At 34.6% G+C, this 23,036-nt stretch overlaps 2 protein-coding genes across 2 annotated transcripts; both read right to left on the bottom strand.

Moving 5' to 3' along the window:
• Positions 1 to 994: 994 nt before the first annotated feature.
• On the bottom strand, positions 995 to 15,356 carry LOC131937400 (DNA helicase MCM9). The gene is made up of 19 exons (XM_059294838.1): positions 15,234 to 15,356; positions 12,881 to 12,977; positions 12,172 to 12,322; positions 11,684 to 11,795; positions 10,717 to 10,805; positions 10,315 to 10,408; positions 9,626 to 9,779; positions 9,171 to 9,300; positions 8,800 to 8,946; positions 8,314 to 8,377; positions 7,538 to 7,647; positions 6,812 to 6,958; positions 6,425 to 6,505; positions 6,179 to 6,314; positions 5,630 to 5,729; positions 5,201 to 5,301; positions 4,856 to 4,938; positions 4,618 to 4,696; positions 995 to 4,482 (listed from the first exon to the last, which is right to left on the bottom strand). The coding sequence occupies exons 1-19, from the start codon at positions 15,262 to 15,264 to the stop codon at positions 995 to 997; spliced, it is 5,394 nt and encodes a 1,797-aa protein (XP_059150821.1). The 5' UTR covers positions 15,265 to 15,356.
• Positions 15,357 to 16,825: 1,469 nt separating this feature from the next.
• On the bottom strand, positions 16,826 to 22,615 carry LOC131942384 (uncharacterized). Its single transcript, XM_059302267.1, has 3 exons — positions 22,482 to 22,615; positions 20,943 to 21,465; positions 16,826 to 20,700 (listed from the first exon to the last, which is right to left on the bottom strand). The coding sequence occupies exons 2-3, from the start codon at positions 21,433 to 21,435 to the stop codon at positions 20,303 to 20,305; spliced, it is 891 nt and encodes a 296-aa protein (XP_059158250.1). The 5' UTR covers positions 21,436 to 21,465; positions 22,482 to 22,615; the 3' UTR covers positions 16,826 to 20,302.
• Between the last annotated feature and the right edge of the window lie 421 nt (positions 22,616 to 23,036).

The following is a 23,036-nucleotide window of genomic DNA, read 5'->3' as shown; positions in this document are numbered from 1 at the left end:
AAGCCCTAGATCCAAATAACCATTAACGAAAGCAAGCCAAACGTCTGCGACCTTTAACCTGGGCCAAGGCGTCTTTGATAAACAAAATACATATATGCACCGGAAAATGACCTACATTCTTAATCTTAACAAGATGGCTGCAATCATGCCTCCCCCCCCCCCAATCTTGCTGCAAACATTGGTAGCATTGTTGACGATTTGCCAAAAACTCCAAGATTTTATACATTGTAGACTTACTCTACTAAATAAGCATCACCCTATCCTAGACTCCATTAGTTGATTAAAATAAAAATTTACGTTTAAAAAAAACGACTAAGTTCTAATGTAAGGTGGGTGACAGAATCACACGTTATTAATTTAGTTGAAAAGTTAAATGAAAAAAAAAATTAAAAAATAATAATTGAGGCTTGACCTGTCAAGCTCCAGGTCAAGTCTAACGTCACGCGCTAGGTAAAGGGAGTTAAGCAGGAAAATAAGGAAACATGGCTGCCTTAATTAGGCTGTTGTTTTATGGTGAAGTGTAATTTGTAGTCTGAAGCGTAAGGGAAATGTGCATAGGTTTCTATGTAGACGACAAACCTGATAAGAAACAGAAGTGTCAGCTGCAAGTCCGATAAACTGACATTTTAACTATATAAATTCATTTAATGTCACTTTAGTAATCAAATAATACAGGTGGGCCAACGACTTGGGAGGGGGGGGGGGGGTGTCCATACAACCGACACTATGTATGATAATAGTTACTAATGACCACACACTCATGCATTTTAAAAAGTGATTTTTGACATTTTATTTTGTGTTAATTCTTATTGTTTCACAGGGAAATAACTCAAGTTATATAACACTGGTTCTTATGTGAAATTGAATTTTAAAAAAAAACAACAACAAAAACTACAGTAATATGCATTTATTTACAATTGTCTGTTTTATGTTTTAAATAGGTAATAAATAATAAAGTATCAAGTAGAATAGTACTTAATGAAGACATTTTCAATCACAAGTCAGTGTCCAGAAGCTGATCAAGGTCTTCATCAAACAGGTCAGCTTGAGACAATGTAAGAAATGGGGCTTGTTTGTTTACTGTTGACCGGGATAACCAGGCAGGGGCTGATGTCCTGGCTAATGAGGGGTTAATGTCTGGGGTGAAATTTGTTTTGGATGATGACGGGTTAATGTCTGGGGTGAAATTTGATTTGGATGATGAGGGGTTAATGTCTGGGGTGAAATTTGATTTGGATGATGAGGGGTTAATGTCTAGGGTGAAATTTGATTTGGATGATGAGGGGTTAATGTCTAGGGTGAAATTTGATTTGGATGATGAGGGGTTAATGTCTGGGGTGAAATTTGATTTGGATGATGAGGGGTTAATGTCTGGGGTGAAATTTGATTTGGATGATGAGGGGTTAATGTCTGGGGTGAAATTTGATTTGGATGATGAGGGGTTAATGTCTAGGGTGAAATTTGATTTGGATGATGAGGGGTTAATGTCTAGGGTGAAATTTGATTTGGATGATGAGAGGTTAATGTCTGGGGTGAAATTTGATTTGGATGATGAGGGGTTAATGTCTGGGGTGAAATTTGATTTGGATGATGAGGGGTTAATGTCTGGGGTGAAATGGGTGAAATTTGATTTGGATGATGAGGGGTTAATGTCTGGGGTGAAATTTGATTTGGATGATGAGGGGTTAATGTCTGGGGTGAAATTTGATTTGGATGATGAGGGGTTAATGTCTGGGGTGAAATTTGATTTGGATGATGAGGGGTTACTGTCTGAAGTTAAATTTGATTTGGAAAACAAAGGGTTAATGTCTGATATTGAACTTGAAGAAGAAAAAAGACCTTGACTTGAAGCTTTGGATAAAACTGTTTGCCTTTTATGGCTTTTATTGTAGGGACAAGTTATGTTGTTTGAGGTAAGTTTCAGAGATACTTGATTAAGATGAGAAGACAGTGATAAATGATCTCCCTTTGATGAATGAGATAAAGAAGGTTGAAAGTTGCTTGAACTTGTGTTATCATCAAGATAACATCCAGCTTTGGGCGAGCGAGGGGTCACACAACTATCTGAATCATCAAACTTTGTACTGACCACACCAGACTGTCCACATTCTCTGTCTTTCTTTAACCTGGTGAAAGTGAATTTCTTCTGCTGTGTGGGTGTGGTGGGATCACTCACATGGTCATGTGAGAGTTGAGATGTGAGGGACGAGAAGATGGAGGAATTCAAATGTAAACTGCTAGAATATGTCTCAGGTGTTTGTGAGGGTGAGCTGAGGATGGTACTCTGGGATAGCCGAGGGCTGTATGAGGGTTCGGAATCTCCAGTTTCATCAAGGTCAATGCTGGAATCTTTATTTAAACTCTCCAAGGAAGAGTTAGTTGTGACTTTATTGTCAGATATGGTTGAACTTCTGTTACAGTTGACTGAATCAGTTACTGTGTTTTTTAGTTTAACAAATTTGAGAAATTTGTTCACAGCTGGGGGTTGTTCTTGTTTGGGTGGGTTTTGTTGAGCACCAGCTGAAGGAAAGTATGAAGAGCTCTTCAAGGGAGAAGGTGCAGTAATTGAAACATCTAACTCTTCAGTGTCATGAAAATTTAAATCAAACACTTTTTTACCTTTGCTAACTAGAGATGTCCAGTTGCTGTGACCTTGGTCATGTGGTCTGTCAGTTGAGTGCTTGTTATCATAGGGGTTCTCAATTGAATTTTTGCAGGGTTCACTTTCAGTGCTGGTGTTCTTGGAAGGGGAGGAGGCATTGGGGTTGGTTGCAGCTGAGGCTAAACTTGATGTAGATTTTTTCTGAAATTTGAACTTTGCAAAGAATCCAGTCTTTTTGCTTTCTGGTCTTTCTTCATTGGGTTGATTTTTATTTATTACCACATTAGTTTGGTCCTTGTTTCTATTTGAAACCAAATCACATGGTCGGTTTTTAATTTCAGTGGCTATTGCTGGAGGGATGTCAGATGTGATGTTTAAATTAATCCCACAATGCCATTCAGAAGGGGAAGTTTCCAGTGTTGCTGGCCTGATTTCTTTTTTCTCTTGTTTGTTTACAACTCCGGTCAGGTCCAGCTGGTCAATGCTAGATGTTTTGTCAACAACAGCCTTAGTTGTGTCTGGCTCTGAAGATGAAGAGAAAGAAAAGTTTTTCAACTTGTTCAGTGTTGTCACTGCTACTGGTCTAGAACTTTTTCTTTCACCTTGGCAGTGAGACTGTTCTAGATCATCCTGGGAATTTTCTGCGGACTTCATAACAGAACTAGCCTCAGAACATTTAGCTTTCTTTCTTTTGTTCTCATTCACATCTGTTTCATGTTTTGAATCCTTTAAAGAATTTTTTCGTTTCTTTTGATTGCTATGTTTTACAGCTGCACTTCCATGACACTCTGATTTCAACTTTTTCTTTTCCTTCACTTCTTCATCTGATGCCCCTGACGTTCTATTATCTACATTCTTATTTTTCTTCTCTTCTATAAAGAAATCTTCATCATCACTATCTCCACTAAGAAATCCAGAAATATTACACTCTTTCTTCTTAACCTTAAATTCTCTCTTCTTCCCTTTCGGTTTAGAAATCTGTCTATCTGTCACTTTTTGTTTTGTATAGCCTTGCTTAGTGTACGCTAACTTCCCCGCCTTTTTCCTCTCCTCCTCTGTAAACAGGTTCACCTCCCCTGTGCTGACTTCCTCCCTGAGGTTCTGCCTCTGTTCCATCAACTCCTTTCTTTGTTTGATCATCGCCCTGATGTTGTTGTGGTTCACAGCTTCAGCAGACTCTATCTTTCTACCTTCATCGGAGTCACGCATCTCTGACTCTTCTCCCCCGAGATCGTCAGCTAAAACACTTGAGTCTAATAACAGGTTTAAAACAGAGTCGTCATTTTTAGAACCTCTGCCCACCTCTGGTAAAATGCTTCTCTCACCCCAACAACTATTGGCAAATAAATGACTGGCACCCTTTTTATTGTTGATGAAACTGGAGAGTGAGACTGAATTTTTCTGCAGCTTGTTGGGGTGGCTGGTACTAGTGAGAGGAAGATCTGTAGACTCATCTTCTTGGGATGATTCTGGAATCACTGAAACATCCAGAGAAGCTCCACCTCTTGTGTTGTCAGGTGTGGAATTTATGGGCGTGCTTTGTTTTCTTTCTTGAGAAATGTTGGACTCTGGGATAAAATCTGTTGTTGCAGGAGTTGATGAACTTTCTGCCACCTCAGCGCCACCTACCATACAACTTTCTCTTGCTGAAAGTTTTGCCACTTTCCCACTATTTGCCTGGCTAGTCCCATGCTGCACGCCACCATTTCCAGCAGGGCCTGATGTACTGATGTTAGTTCTCTGATGTTGAGTACTCAGCACATCTCTCCTAACCTGTGACTGTGATGGTCCTCTGGATCTCATAGCTTTTGTTTGCTGCAACTTTCTCATCTCCTCAAGTAGAAGATCTTCAAGCCCAAGTCTTTTCAGGATTAATTCAGCTGGTAATAAAAAAATTTGTAACACAGGTATTAAGGAAAAGTAACCATTCCCCCACCTAAACATTCTTAATCATAATTATCACTTAATTAAGCAATAAAAAATTCTAGTAACAAAAATAAGCAGTACAGGATTACCTTGTTGGGCATATTCAGTGTCACCATCAGCAGGGAAGGATGTGTGTAATGTATTCACACCCCCTAATAGAGCTGCGCCCTGAAAAAGATGAAACATTTTAATTTTTTTTTTGGTATCACAGGTATAGTTTTATGTGAATGTAAATATCCTGTGGTTTTTAAAAAAGTAGGAATGGTAAAATAGAATGTGGGTTGAAGTAAATAGGGTTAAAGGTCAGTAAAACAAAAGAAGGACAACCTGCATGCTGGACTCCATCAGAGACACAGCTACCACAGCGTCTTCTGTTGTTACGTTTTCCCTGAACATCAACCTGGCGTGTCCTGGAGGAAAACACAAGTTGAATTATCACAAGGAAAGTAAGTTGCAAATATTAAGTAACGATAGCAAAATTTAAGTACCAGAGTAATAATGCATCCAAACTTTTATGTCTGGTAACAGTTTTAAGGTTAAATTTCCCAAATTTTGAAATTTATTTTTAAAACCAATATTTTAAATTTAAAAAAAAAATAATTAAAAACGCTATTAAAAAATGTACTTAAATAAAACATAAACAAGAAATTTATAAACTCTATAAAACTCTACCTTGAGCAAGCCGAATCATACTCTGTAACAGTCTCATGGTGGTCCTGGCAGCATTTCTGTCGTCTGCTCCTCTCTGAGCGCGATAGTACGCTTGCAAGACTCTGTTTCAATTGACATTTTAGATCAGAGATGATTATTTCATGTAAGGGGTCATCCATTTATGACATCCGCACAAAAGGGGTCCGAAAAAAATTTGATTTTTGTGGACAGGCGGGGGTCCAAAATCCAAAAAAATGTGTGGACGTCATAAATGGATGACCCCTAAACATAAACTTCTTGCTAACCTGCAAGTTTTAAGTTGGGTTCCCAACTATGATTAACCCAGTTCACTTTTCATACAGAGGTTTCAGATATTTATGAACTCTACTCCACCTGCCTAATTAAGCATGACTAGCATGAACAAAGAAAAATAAAGGCCACTGTACAAACCTGCTAGCCTGAGGTGACAGCTGAGGGTTCAACGACTTAATGAGCGTAATGTAGGCCTGCATTTTGTCCATGGACCACACTGTATTCATGTCAGTCATGTCTGGTTAGACAAGAGCATAGGGCAATAAAATCACACTGGTAAATCAAACTTGTCATATTGCTGATATTCTTTTGTTAAACTAAAGGTACTATATATCAGATATATTTTGAAATTAACTTGACATAATAAATAATAAATGTAAATAATGTATGCAATTTTTAATAATCTTTCATGTGATGGCCTCATAACTGTATTTTTGGCTATTTTAAAGTTTCAACGTTTCATTTTTGATAAAAAGTTACAAAAATAACACTTAAAAATATAAATACCTACAGAAAATACTTGGCACAAGTGTAATTTAAAGTTATTAATCTAAGGTCACAAATATTCTTTCCAAGCCGATGTAGCATTTTAAAAAATTTTTTAGCTTCTTCCAAAACAAAACTTAGAACTAACCTAGATGAGTTTAGAATACTAAATAAAAAAAAGAGCTCACTAAATGAACTTACCGGCAGGATTTCTACCTTCCAGAATAAAAGATGACACTATCCTGTCCCACTGGTCATTCTGGGTGTCCAGCAAAACCAGGACTAGGTCAAATCTTGACAGAAGTGGACTGGCTAGTGCAACATTCACACACAACGACTGTGGCAACAAAGATTCAAACTTTTTAATTATAGATTATGCTACAACAATTATTTATCATCAATAAAAATATAAATTACAAAAAAATTAAGTTATACAAAAATTGATACCTCATTGGGATCATAGTGGCCTTTAGGGTTCGTAGCAGCTAAGATGGTTGTTCTTGTGTTAAGTTTACAAACAAGGCCTGCCTAGTAGAAGGTTTATATACATTAAGTTAGGAAATTTAAAATACTCATGCATACTTTAAAGTTATAAACATATTATTCTAGGTTTAAAAATTAAAAACAAATAAAGTGATAATTTGTCAAAACTGTAACTTACATACAAACATGTTTCGTAAGTTAGATTCCTGACATATTAAGATTTTCTACACTGTAAAAACTCCATTAAATCATTATCAACAAATGTGGTCTGTTAATCCATGGGCTAATGTATGCTAGTTTTATCATGCTCCTTGATAGAGTTGAACAAAATTCTGTAACTACACTACAAACCTTAGCAACAGATATGGTCTGTTGTTCCATAGCCTCATGTATGCTAGTCTTGTCATGCTCCTTGATAGAGTTGAACTCATCAATGCAGCAAATGCCTCCATCAGCCAACACCAGAGCGCCAGCCTCTAACTGCCACTCTCCACCATCCTAAACCAAAAGATACAAGTATATATATATATATATTTACTTTGGATTGTCTTATCCCTCATCAACCTATGTGGTTGAAAATAAATATTTATGGTAGGGGTTAAGTAATATTTTTATGTTAAGTTAGCTCAAACGATGGCAAAGAGAAAGATTGAGGTATAGACTTCCAACTTCAAATCTGGGGGAAAATTATTTTGACTGAAGTGCTCTCCATCAAATTTAAGAGGGAAGGGTAACTATTAAAACTTGACTTAGCATATATATGGTACTTTGAAAATTAAAAAAAAATCTTCTTAAAATTCTTAAACATTATTTTAAGGAATAGGTGGGTGGGTTGAACATTCTTTATTTTAATTACTTTATATTCCAATAATTTTAAATTTGTTAGTTTCATTTTATAATTAAAAATAGGAAAATCTAGTTATATTTTAATAAAGAAAATAAAAATAGTCAAGTAAAAAAAGTTTTCAGTGCTTATAGAAGACAAAATAAATGACTAACATTGGTCTAAATAAAAATTTACCAAGCGTCTATCTTGAAATTTTATACTCAGATACTGGCAACTAAATGTACACTCACCTTCACAGCTGTGACGGTCAGTCCAGCACTTGTACTGCCTATACCAGTGGTCAGAACAGAGCGAGGGGTGATCTTGGAGGAATATTTCAAAAACTGAGATTTTCCTGTTCCTGTCCCAAAATATAGATAAAACCAACATCAGGTGATATTCTTGGTTCTTCTTCTTCTTCATCGTTCTTAATTATTAGTGTTGAAGGGGATCGAGATTTATCTGCCAGTGGGTTTGAACTCGAGACTTTGTTCGAATTTATCAACCATGAGCTTTTTGCAGACTCGACCACGCCTCCAACACAATTAAGCGTTACGTGTCAACTGGTTATGCGCCATTGACTCCAATTTCAGCCTGCTTTTCTTTTTGGATTTGCTCCCATAGCCTTTGTCCAACCAAGAACAAACTACAAGGCAGCAGTTGTTTAATTTTGGAGTTGTCTCTCCTAGAAGAGTGGCTGTCCCCAGCTAACGAGCCTCATCTGCCCGAGGATTCGAACTCGAGACTTTTCAGTTTAGCAACCATGAGCTTTACCGACTCGACCACGCCGACCCATATTCTTGGTTAAATTAATGCTTAAAAACTTTTCAGAAATACAACATAGCTGTCTTAAAAATTAAACATTCTATGAAGGTAAACATCAATATACATATTATTATCACGGCCAGTGCATTTTGTGCGAAATTATATAAACAATAAAGGATGCACTTTTTCAAATAAAACTGAAATGTGTATCAAATAACTTGGTACAATAAATTTGTTAAAAGGCATATATCCCATGTCTTACCTGGGTCGCCAACCAGCAATAGATGGATTTCTCCTCGCACTTTTGAACCACTCTCATCAACTCTCTAGAGAAAAGATAACCCTTAGGATAAATGTACAATCTGATTTTTTTTTTACAGATGAGTAAATATTTTAACAGAATTTGTAACAGCTAATAGAAGTAAAAACAGAATCTGTATTTCTAAAAGGAATTTATATTGCAAAAATATTCTTTAAAATATTACTAGAAATATTTGACACCTTTCTTCTTGGCTTATCCAGTACTTTAGACAGTGGTATCAAGTCATTTTGTTAATGTTGAACACCACTAGCTCTGGACCACTAACCTGAACACCTGGACCACTAACCCAAACACCTGGACCACTTACCTGAACACCACCAGCCAGGACCACTAACCTGAACACCTGGATCACTAACCCAAACACCTGGAACACTAACCTGAACATAAAAAGTTTGGACCACTAACCCAAACACTTGGACCACTAACCTGAACACCACCAGCCAAGACCACAGCAACAGCAAGTTTCACCACATAGAGTCCATACACTTGTGGGCATATGCTGGCCAGTAGTACATTCCTACCAGTCAGAGGCTTGTACTTGTACTTTTCCCAGAATTCACTCACTTCAGCTTTCTGAAACAAAACAAAAATTAGGAGGCCAGTCTAATATGTAGATCTAATCATTAGATGTAAAAGGGGAGAGGAAGAAATGCTAGCTATATATAAACTTATATAAGGCGAGTCATTCTAGACCTCTTGTATCCATACTGAGATTCACAAATTACTAAAACAATATTCATAAAAATATTGAAAGGAGAACTGATAAAAAATATAAAAATAATAGGCCAATGACCTACAAGCTCTGGGGTAATGATCACATGGTTTCTTTGTTCATTGGTGACCAGAATGTGGTTAGCATGGAGGACTATTTCAACATCACATTTTTCATCTGGAATAGTTGGCCTCCATCTTTGTCTCACTGTCCCACTATTGTTTCAGTCAATGAAAAAACAAATCATTGAGTTTTGAATAGCACAAGTAGCTCTACTTAATATTCACATTTTGAAGTAAAGTTTACTAAAGAGAAACAAATAGTCATATTCCACATGTTGCCTACAAAGTCATTAAAAAAAATAATACAAGGGAGATAACACTGTCAGTTAATCATAAATGGTATTGATTTGAATACATTTTTAACGTATATCGAAAATAGTTTGATATAAATTCTTAACGTTATATTTAAGTGAAATATATAATTTCCTGATATCTGAAAGTACAAGATAACCCCTTAGTTAAAAAATTAATAACCAACCATATGGTGACATCATCCCCTGCCTTGCAGCTGTCCACTAAATCATCCTCTAGAACCACCCACATTGACCTGGGTATTGTGCCCATAGACAACCTCTGGACTTGTTCTTGTATCTTTATTTCCTGGTAGTTTCTGCACATATTTGGGCCAGTTGCTGAAACATTTTTTAAAAAAGGAACATTGATGAAGAAATTAAGTTAAATTACTAAGAGAGGCGACTGAATTGATTTCACACAAAAAATAAAAGTTAGACTGAGTCTGATTACGGAATATATAGATAGCTCACACAATTGTTATAGTGTAGAAAATAATTACTTATATTTTCACTTTTCAAGGGTTAAGAGCTTTAGATCAACACCATTGTTGACTAACAGTGGGAGTGTGGTACCCTCTAACTTGTTAGCATTAAAACTGAGAATTCATGTGCAAAAGAATGTGTGGTCAGCACAAAGCAGTGCCTCCTTTACTTCATCTGACATGAATGGATTTAATGATATCCTATGAACCTATCTTCAATCCGACTAATGCTGAACTATAAAATCTAAAATCCCTTTAATACTATTATATTCATCTCAATAAAAGAAAGTCTTAAAAAAAGTCATACAAAATGTTGAACTTAAGTCAAATGACCAGAATTAATAAACACCCAATATACAGTGTGTACATAAAAACACAACCTTTCTACCAACCTCGATCTCCTAAAGGGACCAAATTGTTTCCCCCACAAGCATCGTTACTGCAGACTGTTGGTTTACTGAGACTGTAAAACTGTTCAAAGTCAGCCTGCAAAAAATAAAATCTATTCAGACTAATGGCAGGGTCCTTGGGTAAAAAGATTTGATGAACAAAATTACATAACTAAATAATATACAGTAGAGTATCCAGGATTTTCTGCTGGCTGCGCTAAAAGTAGCAACACATGAGCAAGAGAAAAACCAAAAAGAAAATTTCCTGCCAAGAAAAAAAAATTATTTAAAAAAATAGAGACTGTCTAAAAGTTTTCGCCTTCAATTTTTATGTGAAAAAATCTAAAAGCATTAATTCATCTTTCATGTGTCTAACACTAAAATAAAAAAAAATTATCTTTCTACCTTAGCTGAGGTCACAGTTCGACATTTCGAACAAATATATTCCCTTTCGTGCTCCAGAACTCGAATCAACGTAGTTCTAATCACAGTGCCTAAAATATTGGAAATTAAAACCATAAATGAGATTTTTGTGTTCATGTGAGTAATCAAAGAAATAAAATGTAAGATTCAGCACCTAACAGTAGATGAGTTGCATCTTAGCAGAGACAGTAGATAATCAGCTGAGAAACAATATGAAGGGATACAAATAAATATGATTTTTACTAACTGCACTTTCTACTTATCATTTTTTCTATAAACACTTTTCTTTTAAGCTTATGAAAGGAAAAGCAGGTTAAAAGGATTTGTACAACTTTGTAATCCAACAGATAAAATTTTCATTGAAACAGAATGTACAGCTAAATTGTTCTTGTCAATCTAGATTTATCTCCATTATGATTAAAAAATCTTTTGTTTAAATTGCAACTAGAATTATTGTAGTTTTTTAAAATATCTTTTAGTCATCTGTTATAATTAAGCCTGTTGAAATAAACACTAACTAAAAAAATGTAACAAATTAAAATATTAGTAAATAAAAAATAAACCGGGGGGGGGGGGGGGGGCTACTAAGTTTTTAAATAATTCCTTAAGGGGTAGAGAAATCTTATAAAAATTCTAAATGTTTAATGGATGTCAAAAGCCATTAAAAAAAATTGAGCAGAGTAACTGGGAACAAAAAAGAACTGCCATGAGGGCCTTTGTTGATAATTTCAATTGTAATTGAGATGTTTTGTGTGTTGAAAGTGAGTGTGTAGTGACAGCAACCAAAAGCCTTTGAAGCCAGGAAGTTGTGTTTTATATGTTAAAAAAAAATCAAATAAATTAGATCAGTAAAACAAACAGCTGATTTTTTTTATTGATAAGTAACTTAAACAAAATGTTACATTTTTGTCATTGTTAAGGGCCTAGAAACTTTAAAAATCATAGTTACCAGTGACTGCCAGGAAATTTCCCACATCTGCAGTGCGAGGCAGTGATGTTCTGCTCAGCTCAGGGCAAACAGGCAAGGACATAACACGGACGTGTACTTTCTTTTTTACTGTCTGGAGATTTTTAAATATATTTTTTATAAGTGTAATAAATCTTATTAAACCTATACTACTGTATAAATCAATTTTTAAAAGTTATGAAAATTTAAAAATTTTTTTTCTGTATAACAATACATTAACAGTAATGTTAAAATAATTACACTTGGTAGGATGTTATTAAAATAAGATTGTTATAATATAATTTTAAAAATCAAATCAAAAGCAACACTCAATTTTTAGGAAACTGTAGCATTATGTATAAAATCTAACTATTTAAAAAATCCTTATTAAATAATTTGTTAATTTATTACATATATATATTATTTTACAACACTAAAACAGTACCTGCCCCAAATTAAATTATCTAAAACTTATAAAAAAAGAAACACACCATGTGTGCCTGGGTCCCACCCTTGTCTATCTCTGTCTTCAAATCTTTTTCAGCCTCAAGACAAGCAGCATCAAACAGTGTCAAAAGTGATAACGGAGAAGCTAAGAGTAGGTCACAAAACTCCATGTTTGTTTCAAACAGAGACAACGCACTGTTAAACAGCAGAGAAACATAGATGCAATGTTTATAGTTTCAATAAATGTTAAATAACTAAATATGTTTATAAACCAACAGGATTTTATTAACAACAAGAGTATTGTTTTAATACCTTAAATGAACACATCTCGATTATTTAGCCCTACCCTAAAACATTTAGACTGCGTGGCCTAAGCGGTAGAGCGCTAGGCGCTTACCCGCATGTCTCGACTTTGAATCCAGGTTCAAGTCAGTAGAACATCCCTTAGTCCACCCAGCTCTGATGGGTACATAACTCATGTTAGGGAAAGTAAAGGCGGCTGGGATAAGTGCTGACCATACATTCCCTTCAAATGCAGAGGTTAAGAAACATATGAACTCTACTTCATCTGCCCTATGGATCCCCAGGTCTAAAGAGGATTCTTTACTTTAAAGCATTAAGACAGATTTGTTATCACTTAGAATGGTTTAGAAACTGACTAATAATCTTGGAGTACTATTAGTTTTACTATTAACTCTACCCAAATGGTTTTTAGAGAAATTTCAAGTTTATTTTCTGCTAGAGGCAACATACTTTACTGTGAGTGAGTGATATTCTTCTTCATCATCTTCTTCTAAAATCTGGAGTAATTCCTGCTTGTGGTTTAAGAGAAGGTAAGCCTTCAGTCCTTCTAAAAAATGTGAACAAATTACATTTTAAACAAATAAAAAAAATAACTTACAAATAAATGTTACACCATAGCAGGTTATTATTTAGGAAGCCATTTAATTAAATTAGGCTACTTGTTAGCTGTGCCAAACAGTAGGGCGTTCACTTTGGTGTTCAGTCTGTAGGCCTAGTGAAAAGTTAGGTCTAGTAATCACTAAATCTATCAGTTTTTACTTAGGCCTAGATCTATAGCTATAGACTATAGTTTACAGTGCTTTACTATACCATTGATAGTAATGATAGTAATTAGTATAGTACCACATATCTGCGTTACTTAATTCTAACTATCTAGTCAATTATTATAGTCAAGCAAGATCTACACTCATTTACTAGTTACTACCCGTAATGCTACAACAGCATCAAGCTAACTTCAAACTTAGTAACTAAACTAGTAGTACTAGACTAGTAGTAGTACTAGACTTAACTAGACTAGGTACGAGATAGACAAGAGGTTGAAGAATGTATGTACTGTAAAGTAACTGTATGACTGTCACTGACTATGTAGAGTGTCAAAGATAGAATCTAGTCTAGCTAGATCTAGAGTCCTAGACTACTACTAGAATCTGGTACTTAACAACCACCAGCGTTAGAGTGTAGTGTAGATAAGTAAGAGTTACTACTTCTTTAAGCTACTAGACTAGTCTAACTAGATTCTAGCTACACTCTAGAGCAGGGGTCTCCAAACTACGGCCCGCGGGCCGCATCCGGCCCGCGAGGTCCTTTCATCCGGCCCGTGGAGATCTTTTTGTTCACGGAAAAAAATGTTGAAGTGGCTGAGCTACTTTGCTCAGAAAATTCAAAACAATTTGAAAATCTAGCTTTGGGTATAAATACCTTTGTCCTCCGTGTTGCAAACATTGATGAAAACATTGTGATTCAAATAGAGTCGCTGGACAGCTGTTCCATGTTTTTGGAACAAGTACAGGGCAACAACTTGACACACTTTCGCACTTTCAGCAGTGCAATGTCTTCATGGCTGAAGCAACAGCTGAGTTCCCCACAGCATTTGCATGCAAGATAATCAAAGACCTCCAGCTGCAGTTTCAGTAACGGTTTTCTGACTAGGATTCAAAGGCAGAAGAAGTGAGACTGCTTTAATACCCATTTGAAGCAAATGTAACCAGTTGCCTAGATGAACTGCAGATGGAGGTCATTGAATTGCAAGCAAATGGCCGCCATAGAGACAAGTTAAAAAAAATGGCGGGTGGGTTTTTGTGTTTGCCCAAGGAGAACAAACTCAGACCTCTAGTGTGTTGTTCGCCCCGACAGTGTTTCTTTCAGACTTTTTCTCCTGTAGGGGGGGGGGGGCTTTTAAAATGTGTATATATTTCTATATAAGTTATATTTCGTTGGGGGGGGGGGGCACGGGGGACACCACCACCCCAAGGATGCATGGAAGAAACTCTACTCTGGCCCGCGAACTGATATTTGATAGTTAATGCGGCCCTCGGGCTGAAAAGTTTGGAGACCCCTGCTCTAGAGCAGTGGTTCCCAACCCTGTGCCCGCGGGCGCCATGTCACTATTCGACAGAGACAGAATTTTTTTCATAAACATTATTTTAAAATATGATTTATTTTTATTCATTTGTTACAGTTTTAATTTTTTTTTGACTGCCTAGGTTTATTAAATAATTTAAATATGTTCGATACTTGTCCCAACTTGTCTAGCGGCGAGCCAGACTGCACTATTTACTCTAGCCTGGAATGGCTAGTGCCTTTTGCACATCACACCTTGTACACGCAGAAAACCCGAAGTGAACGAATGGAACGAACTGATCCGATATACGCCGAAGGCGCCAAATCACAACGGCACATAACTCTGATTGCTTCGGCGATCATTGACTCACTTCGGGTTTTCCGCGTGTACATGGAGTGATGTGCAAAAAGCATTTGTTTATTATTTATTAATACATTATGACTTATTATGACTATAAGAAAATAAATTATGGGAAAATGACAAGATATGAAAGGAGTTTGTCAATTTAAAATAGGTGGTGCCCGCCACCCTTCCAATATTTTAGAATGTGCTCTAGAGTAAAAAAAGTTGGGAACCCCTGCTCTAGAGTAACAACTAGAGTTAGATCTAGAATCTAGTAGATTCTAGTACAGTGAGTACTCAGTACGGACAGTGATTGAGTGAAGCTTAGGTCTTAACTCAGTCTTAGGCTTTGCCGGATTCTAATTCTAGAATTGTAGAACTAATCAATCGTGTTTGTACCTTTATGCTTTGAAACGTTATTAGCAGACATCTTTTCAGTCTATTTATTTTAAATTTCATTAGCACATTCAATGTAGATCTAGATCTAATTGTTATTTTGAGGGTTAGATTATCTAGATCTAGTACACAACATAAATTTTCTAACATTCAGCAAACCCGCCACTAGAAAATCAGGAAGTAATCCTTGTAACCTTGACACCTGCTAACATAGCTTTCTTTCGCATTTTACTTAAAAGTTAATGCATAACAGTCTGCTGTTGGTACGTTATAAAATAACCATTTGGGTTTTTAACTAGATCTAGAATCTAGGTCTTCATAACAAAAATTAAAAAGAAGATGGACTCGTGTCTTTAGTATTACAGCATGGGGTAATCACATTAAAAAACAATAGCATTATTAGTCCAACTACAAGTTGTCTTATACTGAGCATTTTAACACGTTTTTATTAACTCAGCTTCGCGTGGATGTGTTTGTTGTTAAAATTGACATCGAAAATTAGCCCACTTCTGATTGTTCTATAGTTCTGAAATTTGGCATGCAGGTTACTTTCGCCTAACAATTTCAGATGCAATCATAAAAACTAGCAATTAGAGACCGTAATTAGCTTAATTTAATTACGCCCCAAGGACCATAAAATTGAGGACATGATTTCTAAAGATACCGACAAGACTGGAGGCCTATAGACACAGTTACTTCGGCCCCAATCGATGTGAGCGCGCTGGCCGTGATCGTATAGTGGTTAGTACTTCGCGTTGTGGCCGCGACAACCCAGGTTCGAATCCTGGTCGCTCAAGATTTTTTTAGTCCGTGTATTTATAAACACTTTTTTAAAAACCACGTTTTTCATGTGTAGCAACGGACTAAAAAGGAGAAAATAAAATACTTAAAAAAAAACTTTTTAAAAAACCACGTTTTTCTTGTGGACTAAAAAGTAGAAAATAACTATTTACATACATTTGATGACAAAAAACGTGGGTCGGGCAGATGGGTCGGGAAATTTGATGGTGAACGTACCCACGTTTTTTGTCATCAAATGTATGTAAATAGTTATTTTCTACTTTTTAGTCCACAAGAAAAACGTGGTTTTTTAAAAAGTTTTTTTTTAAGTATTTTATTTACATTTCTATAGGATGTTTATTGTTTACTATTGTTTATAGTTGCACTGATATGAATTTGAAAATATATCTTGTCTGGCAGAATGTTTTATCAGGAACACTGCAAAAATGGTCATCAATTCGGTGGGGAGATGTGGACTAAGATCCCTTCTGTCTATACTGCTGTCTTTACAATGACTATTTTCTGAACCTATGTCGTTGAAATAAGATTTGATGTCTAATATGGCTGTTGTGATTAATATTTGCTATCTCATATCATATTAACCTTGTTGACTGTTTTTTTTTTAATCATATGCATACACAAAATTATGACAGTTTCAAATGTCATACTTTTCTTTAAATCTAAATAAGTCAAAAAATTACTAATTAATAATCAGCACTATTGGCACAAGTCGTTCTAAAAATATAATTAGCTCTAAACTAAAGAATGAATAAAAATTTTACAAACACAGTAAACAAAACATTTAAAATTGGAAAACAACAATCATTTTATTGATTGATCAATCTAGATCTGCAAAATCAGTTCTGAATATATTTAAGTAATTAAAACAAAAAATTTCATGCAGCTGTTACATCCATCAGATCTTTGAACAATGATAAACTAGCTTTTAGTCCCTTCCCATACACAGCCTAGAAGCTTTTCTACATCTGGACATTAAACATACATTGCAGCTGAGAAATAAATTTTGATTTAGTTGACATAAAAGGCAATAAATAGTTCTTTCAGATCAGTAATGCGTGGCACTAGGTACCAATATACAGTAGATCAGAATTAGGAAGACAGAATAAGTTAAATTAAATTTTATGACAATATAATAATGCTTTTCAATAATCATTGCTTTCAACACAATATTTATTTACAAAATAATGCTTTTATAGACTAAAAATATACTTCTGATTAAAATCCCAAAATTACAAGGCCATTCATTAATCCCTTAAGCACATGAGAACAAAAGTGAAATCTGAATGTAAAACAATTAAGTAAGTTAAATATTTAATGATAAAAATGACATTGATACTAAACTTTGTTCTAGTATGTTGATAAAGCTCTAGATTTAAACTCATCTAGGATCTTGTACAAGAACCAATGGGCGACTAAATTACAGAGATGTCTGTAAACAAAACCTGAGGCAAACAGACATAAACAAACACATGAAGGAGCAGCTGGCCCAAGACAGAACATTGTGGAGACAGGCCGTGCGGACCGGCATCCTCATAGCTTAAGGAGAAAGGGCAGAGGTAGCCTCTGAGAAAAGAAGAAGGAAAATATCTGCACATTCTGATTGCCATTAAAAAACTGGCATGATCATGTTCAGCCACAACAGAGCATGCACCAAGAAAATGACATTTTATCTCCAGGCGCAAAATTCTAGTCTCACAAGGCCAAAGGAGCCATACATTTAGGATATTGTGGTAAATTATTTGAAAATTAATCCAATTAAATGATTAGATAAGTATTGTATTCTTTAAGTACAGAGTCGTCTATATATGATGTCAAATTTTGTAGACTATTCCCACCACCCCTCTCCTAAAATAAACTGAAATAGTAACTGAGCATTGTCAACATTAGATAAGCTGGTCCATTTGTATTACATTTGTATTGAAACTGCCAAAATTTAGTTCTTGTTTTCTTAAAATAATGCCAAAGTGTGATAAACATTATTATTATATTTATATACCGATGTAAAGTACCATAGTTCCTCCCGCTTTAATATTAGACTATAGAAACTAAGGCAAAAAAATAAACCTTCTATGAACACTAATGATATGTGAAAACAAATTGGTGTCAGCAATAACAGGAACCAGACAGCAATTTCTCACATGTTGATTTGAATTTCTTTAAACAGCACTAGTCAATTTCCCTAAATACACATGAATCATGATATATGTACATATTAAGTAAACAATGTCCTAATCAGGCTTCAATGAACAAATCTACAATGAAATTTTTAAAATAATTATGCAGTAGGGTAAGTTCTAAGCTCAACAAATAAAAATTAAAATAAATTTAAAATACAACATTACAATGGAATTATTTAAATAAACTAATGAGGCATCTATCTTATGGAAAATAAATGAATAAACAAACAAACAAGAAAAAAAATGAAACTGTTTTAGCATAAGTAAAAATTTAAGATCCTAGAAACTAATTTTAATGTTACAGAAAAACTCTTCAATTGTGAAGGTGTTAAATAAATTAAACATATATTTGACTAGGGTATTTTCAAATTTTTTGGTACAATTAGTTTGTAATAATATGCTTATTTCATTTAAAGTTTTATGGTAAAATTTGACTTAAGTTAAATGTAAAACTTATGAAGTGTTTTAAAAAAATAATTAATTTTATGTGTCAAAACATATAATACAGTGTATAAAACAATATTAAATTAAAAACACTGACTAAACAAAAATTCATTTAGAATTAACAAATAAAAAACATAGGAAATGAACTATTGAAAGAAATTGAGTATTTAAATAAGCTTTTTTCTATTAATCTGAGATAGTATTAAAAATATTTTTTTAGATGTAAGATGTATGAACAGAAGAATAACATTGAATTCACAACCTTATATGCAAATCTAGGCAGAAATAGCATTTTCATCAAGCTTCTATTAGAGCAAGGAACATTACAGAGATAAACAATTTCATTCCAACTCAAGATACAATAGTAAAAACAACTTTTAAAAATAATTTACCTTCAGCTAGTATAGTAGAAACTGCTTTTAAGAAATCCTGTATATACTTAAAAAAAAACAACATTAAAATAAATCAGTAAACTCACTCTTTAAAAGTATAGGGATTAAAATAAAAAGTAATTTGTAAAAATATACATTTAGCATTCTTTAAGCTATACTGTGGCTACTCTGTAGTGGTTTAGGTACACATCTAAGTTCATAGTTAAAATTTTACACACAAATTGTGAAAAATTCTAATTCTAAGACACTACACAAAAAATGTGAATTAGAACTCAATCATAAATAACTCTTTACAAATAAAAAAAAACGTATTACGTTTAAAAAAAAACTGAGCTTATAAACATGAATAGTCACAAGTTACCACTTATGAAAAATGTGACTAGTAGTGTCTCAGAGAGTACAGTGGCAGTTGTGTCACAAATGGAAGCACAGGATATATAATTTATGACTAGTATATATTCAATAACTACAACAATCCTACTAAATCTACTGCTAAAAAAAGGTGAAAGATTTATCAAATAAAACTGACTGGCTTGAAAAACTATTGTAATGCCACACTACAGGGGATGAGCTTCTGTTGTGGAACTGTAAGTAAAGAAATAATAAAATAACCCATACTGATTAAATCAAATATGTGATTATTTTTGTTCCACTTGAAATAAAAGTATAAAAATACACAAAACTGAAAATTTGTTCCATAAAATCAAAAAAGAAACAAACATAATAAAACAATAAACAAAAAATTGCAATGGTACACTGGCTAATCTGAAATTTCAGAATGGGGAAGTAATAATAGCCCATTAGCATTCAGTACAACAGCACTCTGGTGGTCAGACTAAATTTTACAAGGTACAGTGGAGTGCACTCAACACAATTTTCTGTATTACAACCGTAGAATTCAAAGACTGATCCAGATCAGGCAAAATTACTCCTTATTATGTGGTATTAATATTAGACAAACCAATGACTTTATTTTAAGCACTACAGTCAACCAATATTTAATGCATGTAACGCTTAAACCTTATAACACCCTATGAGACATTTTTATTTTAGTAATTTCTATAGAGTTAGCTATAAAATCAAAGTTCAAAAGTTTTGTCCAAATTGCAATTTTTAAAGTTGTGATAATCTTACAATTTTTATGATCAGCTCATGTACATTATTCAGGTGCCATAGGGTTAGCTTTTTACAATTGCAACTATGCTTATAACTCACTAACGATATCTTCTGTAAAATATACAATCAGACATGTCACCATTCACACAATTGGATCAGTTGCATCTCTGGCCAGTGAAGACTCAGGTCTACCCTTTGGCGCTGTTTTGGTCTCAGTGACTGGCTGTAGTTTGTTTCTTACTGCTACGCTACAGGAGGCCCCGCTGTCATCAGACTCAAACACATCATCTGCATCGTAGTTCAGCAGGCGTCGCTGGGGTTTGTAAACCTTAGGGAGAAAACAAAGTCGGCCTGGCATCGTGCAGAACTGGGAGGATGGGTCGCAGACTGATTGGAGATCCATGTCAGTGGAGGATGTCAGCAGGGGAGGATGGGCTTCGTAATCCTCCCGTGAGTAAACGTTGTACTCTGAGTTTACTGGCCTCGGATCACCAATGTTTCTTATGGCTCGTATGACAACATAGCCAGAGTCTGTGTCATCTGGATTTTAAAAGTAAGCAAATTACAACTTTACCACAGCACAAACACATGGGATAAAAATGTATTACTTCGGAAGATTATCATAATAATTCTACTGTTTAAAAATTCATAAAAGCATAAAAACTAGCATAGATGTTAAATTCATCATTTCAACAATAAATGAATAAATCAATAAAGAGGAATTAATTTTTAAACTTAATAAATAAAAATTATCCAAATAAAAGTTGATGAGCAAAAGTTACCTATATCATTTTCTTCAGGTTGTTTGATAACAGCCACCTTCTGAAGCTTACGGAAAGCCATAAGAACAATAACAGTTGCAACAATAATCAAAACACTCAACAATCCAATCAGAGCAAATGCCAATGTCTTCCAGTACTCTCTGTCCTCTTTCTCAACAGTTGGGCCCTCATCTTCATTAACTATCAGGCTAGGTTTCTCCTTTGATGTTCTTTTTGGTGTACCAGTATCCACATCTATAGACAGCACACCATTTTTGGTGTCAAACAACACATCTATATTTGAGTCTAGAGAACCACACTCTAAGTCTGCAAACTGAGAACACTGTGTCTTGACGAGTTGGTTTGCTGGACACAAGGAGCATTTCTTGCACTTTTCTGCAATGGTGTCATAAAAGTGGCCAGCACGGCATACTCCTATTTTGGATAAAGCTACTGGATTCAGCTGGGAGCACAGAGTACCAGCTACAACCAAACAGGAAGCCCAGCTCATCATGTTTGTTGGGGATAGAACTGTTGTATAAAACTGCAAAAAAAAAGTAATGAAGATTATACTAATTTATACTGTAAAAGATATGTTTTTTGTGCCCCAGTATCATAATTAGACAAAAATACTTGCAAAAAAATTGCTCTTGTATGTAATACCCACATGGTCAGCTAATGCAGTGTACCTTACTAGGTTTGCTGTTCCATGGTAAGTTAAGGTAATACACCACTAACCATTAGCATAACAAACTTTTAATATTAGGCTGCTTAATAGTACTTAATTAATACTAATTATTAATCATTCCAGCATTATTTTAAGTAGCCTATCTATGGAGAGGCATCGCAATGCGGGGACTGGGGCTGCACACTGCACTGGGTGACACCAAGACAAAAATATTGCAGAAAAAAACAGAAGTTATATCAATACAAACTAAACATTTATTTTAGAATCAGTTTAGTTAGGCTGAAGAATTTACTAACTTACTAAACTTAGAAGATTTAGTTTAGATCGAGATTAGTTAGTGAATCTACATTCTAATTCTAAGAGACTCGACTCGTAGGTTACCTAGAGTAGAGAGGAGGTGGGTTTATTTTAATTTGGCCTTTTTAAATATTTAGGTCTAGGCCTATAAGACATTAAAAAAAGGCAAAAAATCTATATGCCTTTTAGGCCTAAATTTAAATACTAGATTCAAGATCTAGGCCGATCTAGGCGTAGCTGCTAACCTTTATTTAATATTTAGTATTATTTAGTGACCAGGGCAAACAACAATCAATTTTGTGTGCCCTAGCCTAGTTATGCCTCTGGATCTAGGGCATTAAAAGCTAGATTTACTGCAACAGCAGCTTTTTAAGTGTGACACGGAATCTTCAATGATCAATGTGAACCAAACTTCCAAAAAAAAGTAATTTTAAAGTATTAGGCCTATTTAAAAAGTATTTTAAAGTAAGGCTTGAAAACTTGTAAAAACATAAGACAGAGATTTTCTAAATACTAAACTAAATAAACTTAGCTTAGATCTAAGCAATTTTCAAAACAATAGAGAATTAGATTACCCTTTTGACTATGTAAAAACAAATTAAAGAACCAGAAATCTAATGAACTGTTAGAGAATAATATTCATAGTTAATAAAAATCGTTAAAATGTGTTGCATTTTTAGTCTTCTTTGTGTAGTTTATCCAAAAACGGATGTTCTAAATACCGAAAGATTAGTGCGGAGGAAATATAGTAAAACGCATTTTCGAGGGCTATCTCTTTATCGAATGGGTTTTCTATTTATTTCATTTTAAAAAAAAAAGAATAAATTTTTATTTGGGATGTTAATTAAGGGTAGTACAAAATTGACAGCCCACACCTAGGGCAAGGAGCTCTGAGTTTTGTACCTGTGTGTAGCAGAGGCCCTTAGTTTAATTCAAAGGATCATTTTATTCATAATTTAGACCTAGATCTAGATCAGTTAATTTTTAAAAAGCTAAAATTGTAATTTGATGTGGGAAGGAGGGATGTATGTTAACGAGTATAACGAATGTTATTTTTGTGTGGAGGTGGGTGTCTGACTTTTTATGACGATGTGATGAGTGGAAGAAAAAAAAAGATCGTAAGTGTGACG

The sequence above is a fragment of the Physella acuta genome, unplaced genomic scaffold (assembly GCF_028476545.2).
Source record: "Physella acuta isolate Inbredline_101_S28 unplaced genomic scaffold, ASM2847654v3 ptg000006l, whole genome shotgun sequence".
NCBI classification, from domain to species: Eukaryota; Metazoa; Mollusca; class Gastropoda; family Physidae; genus Physella; species Physella acuta.
This window is presented reverse-complemented; position numbering and strand designations above follow the sequence as displayed.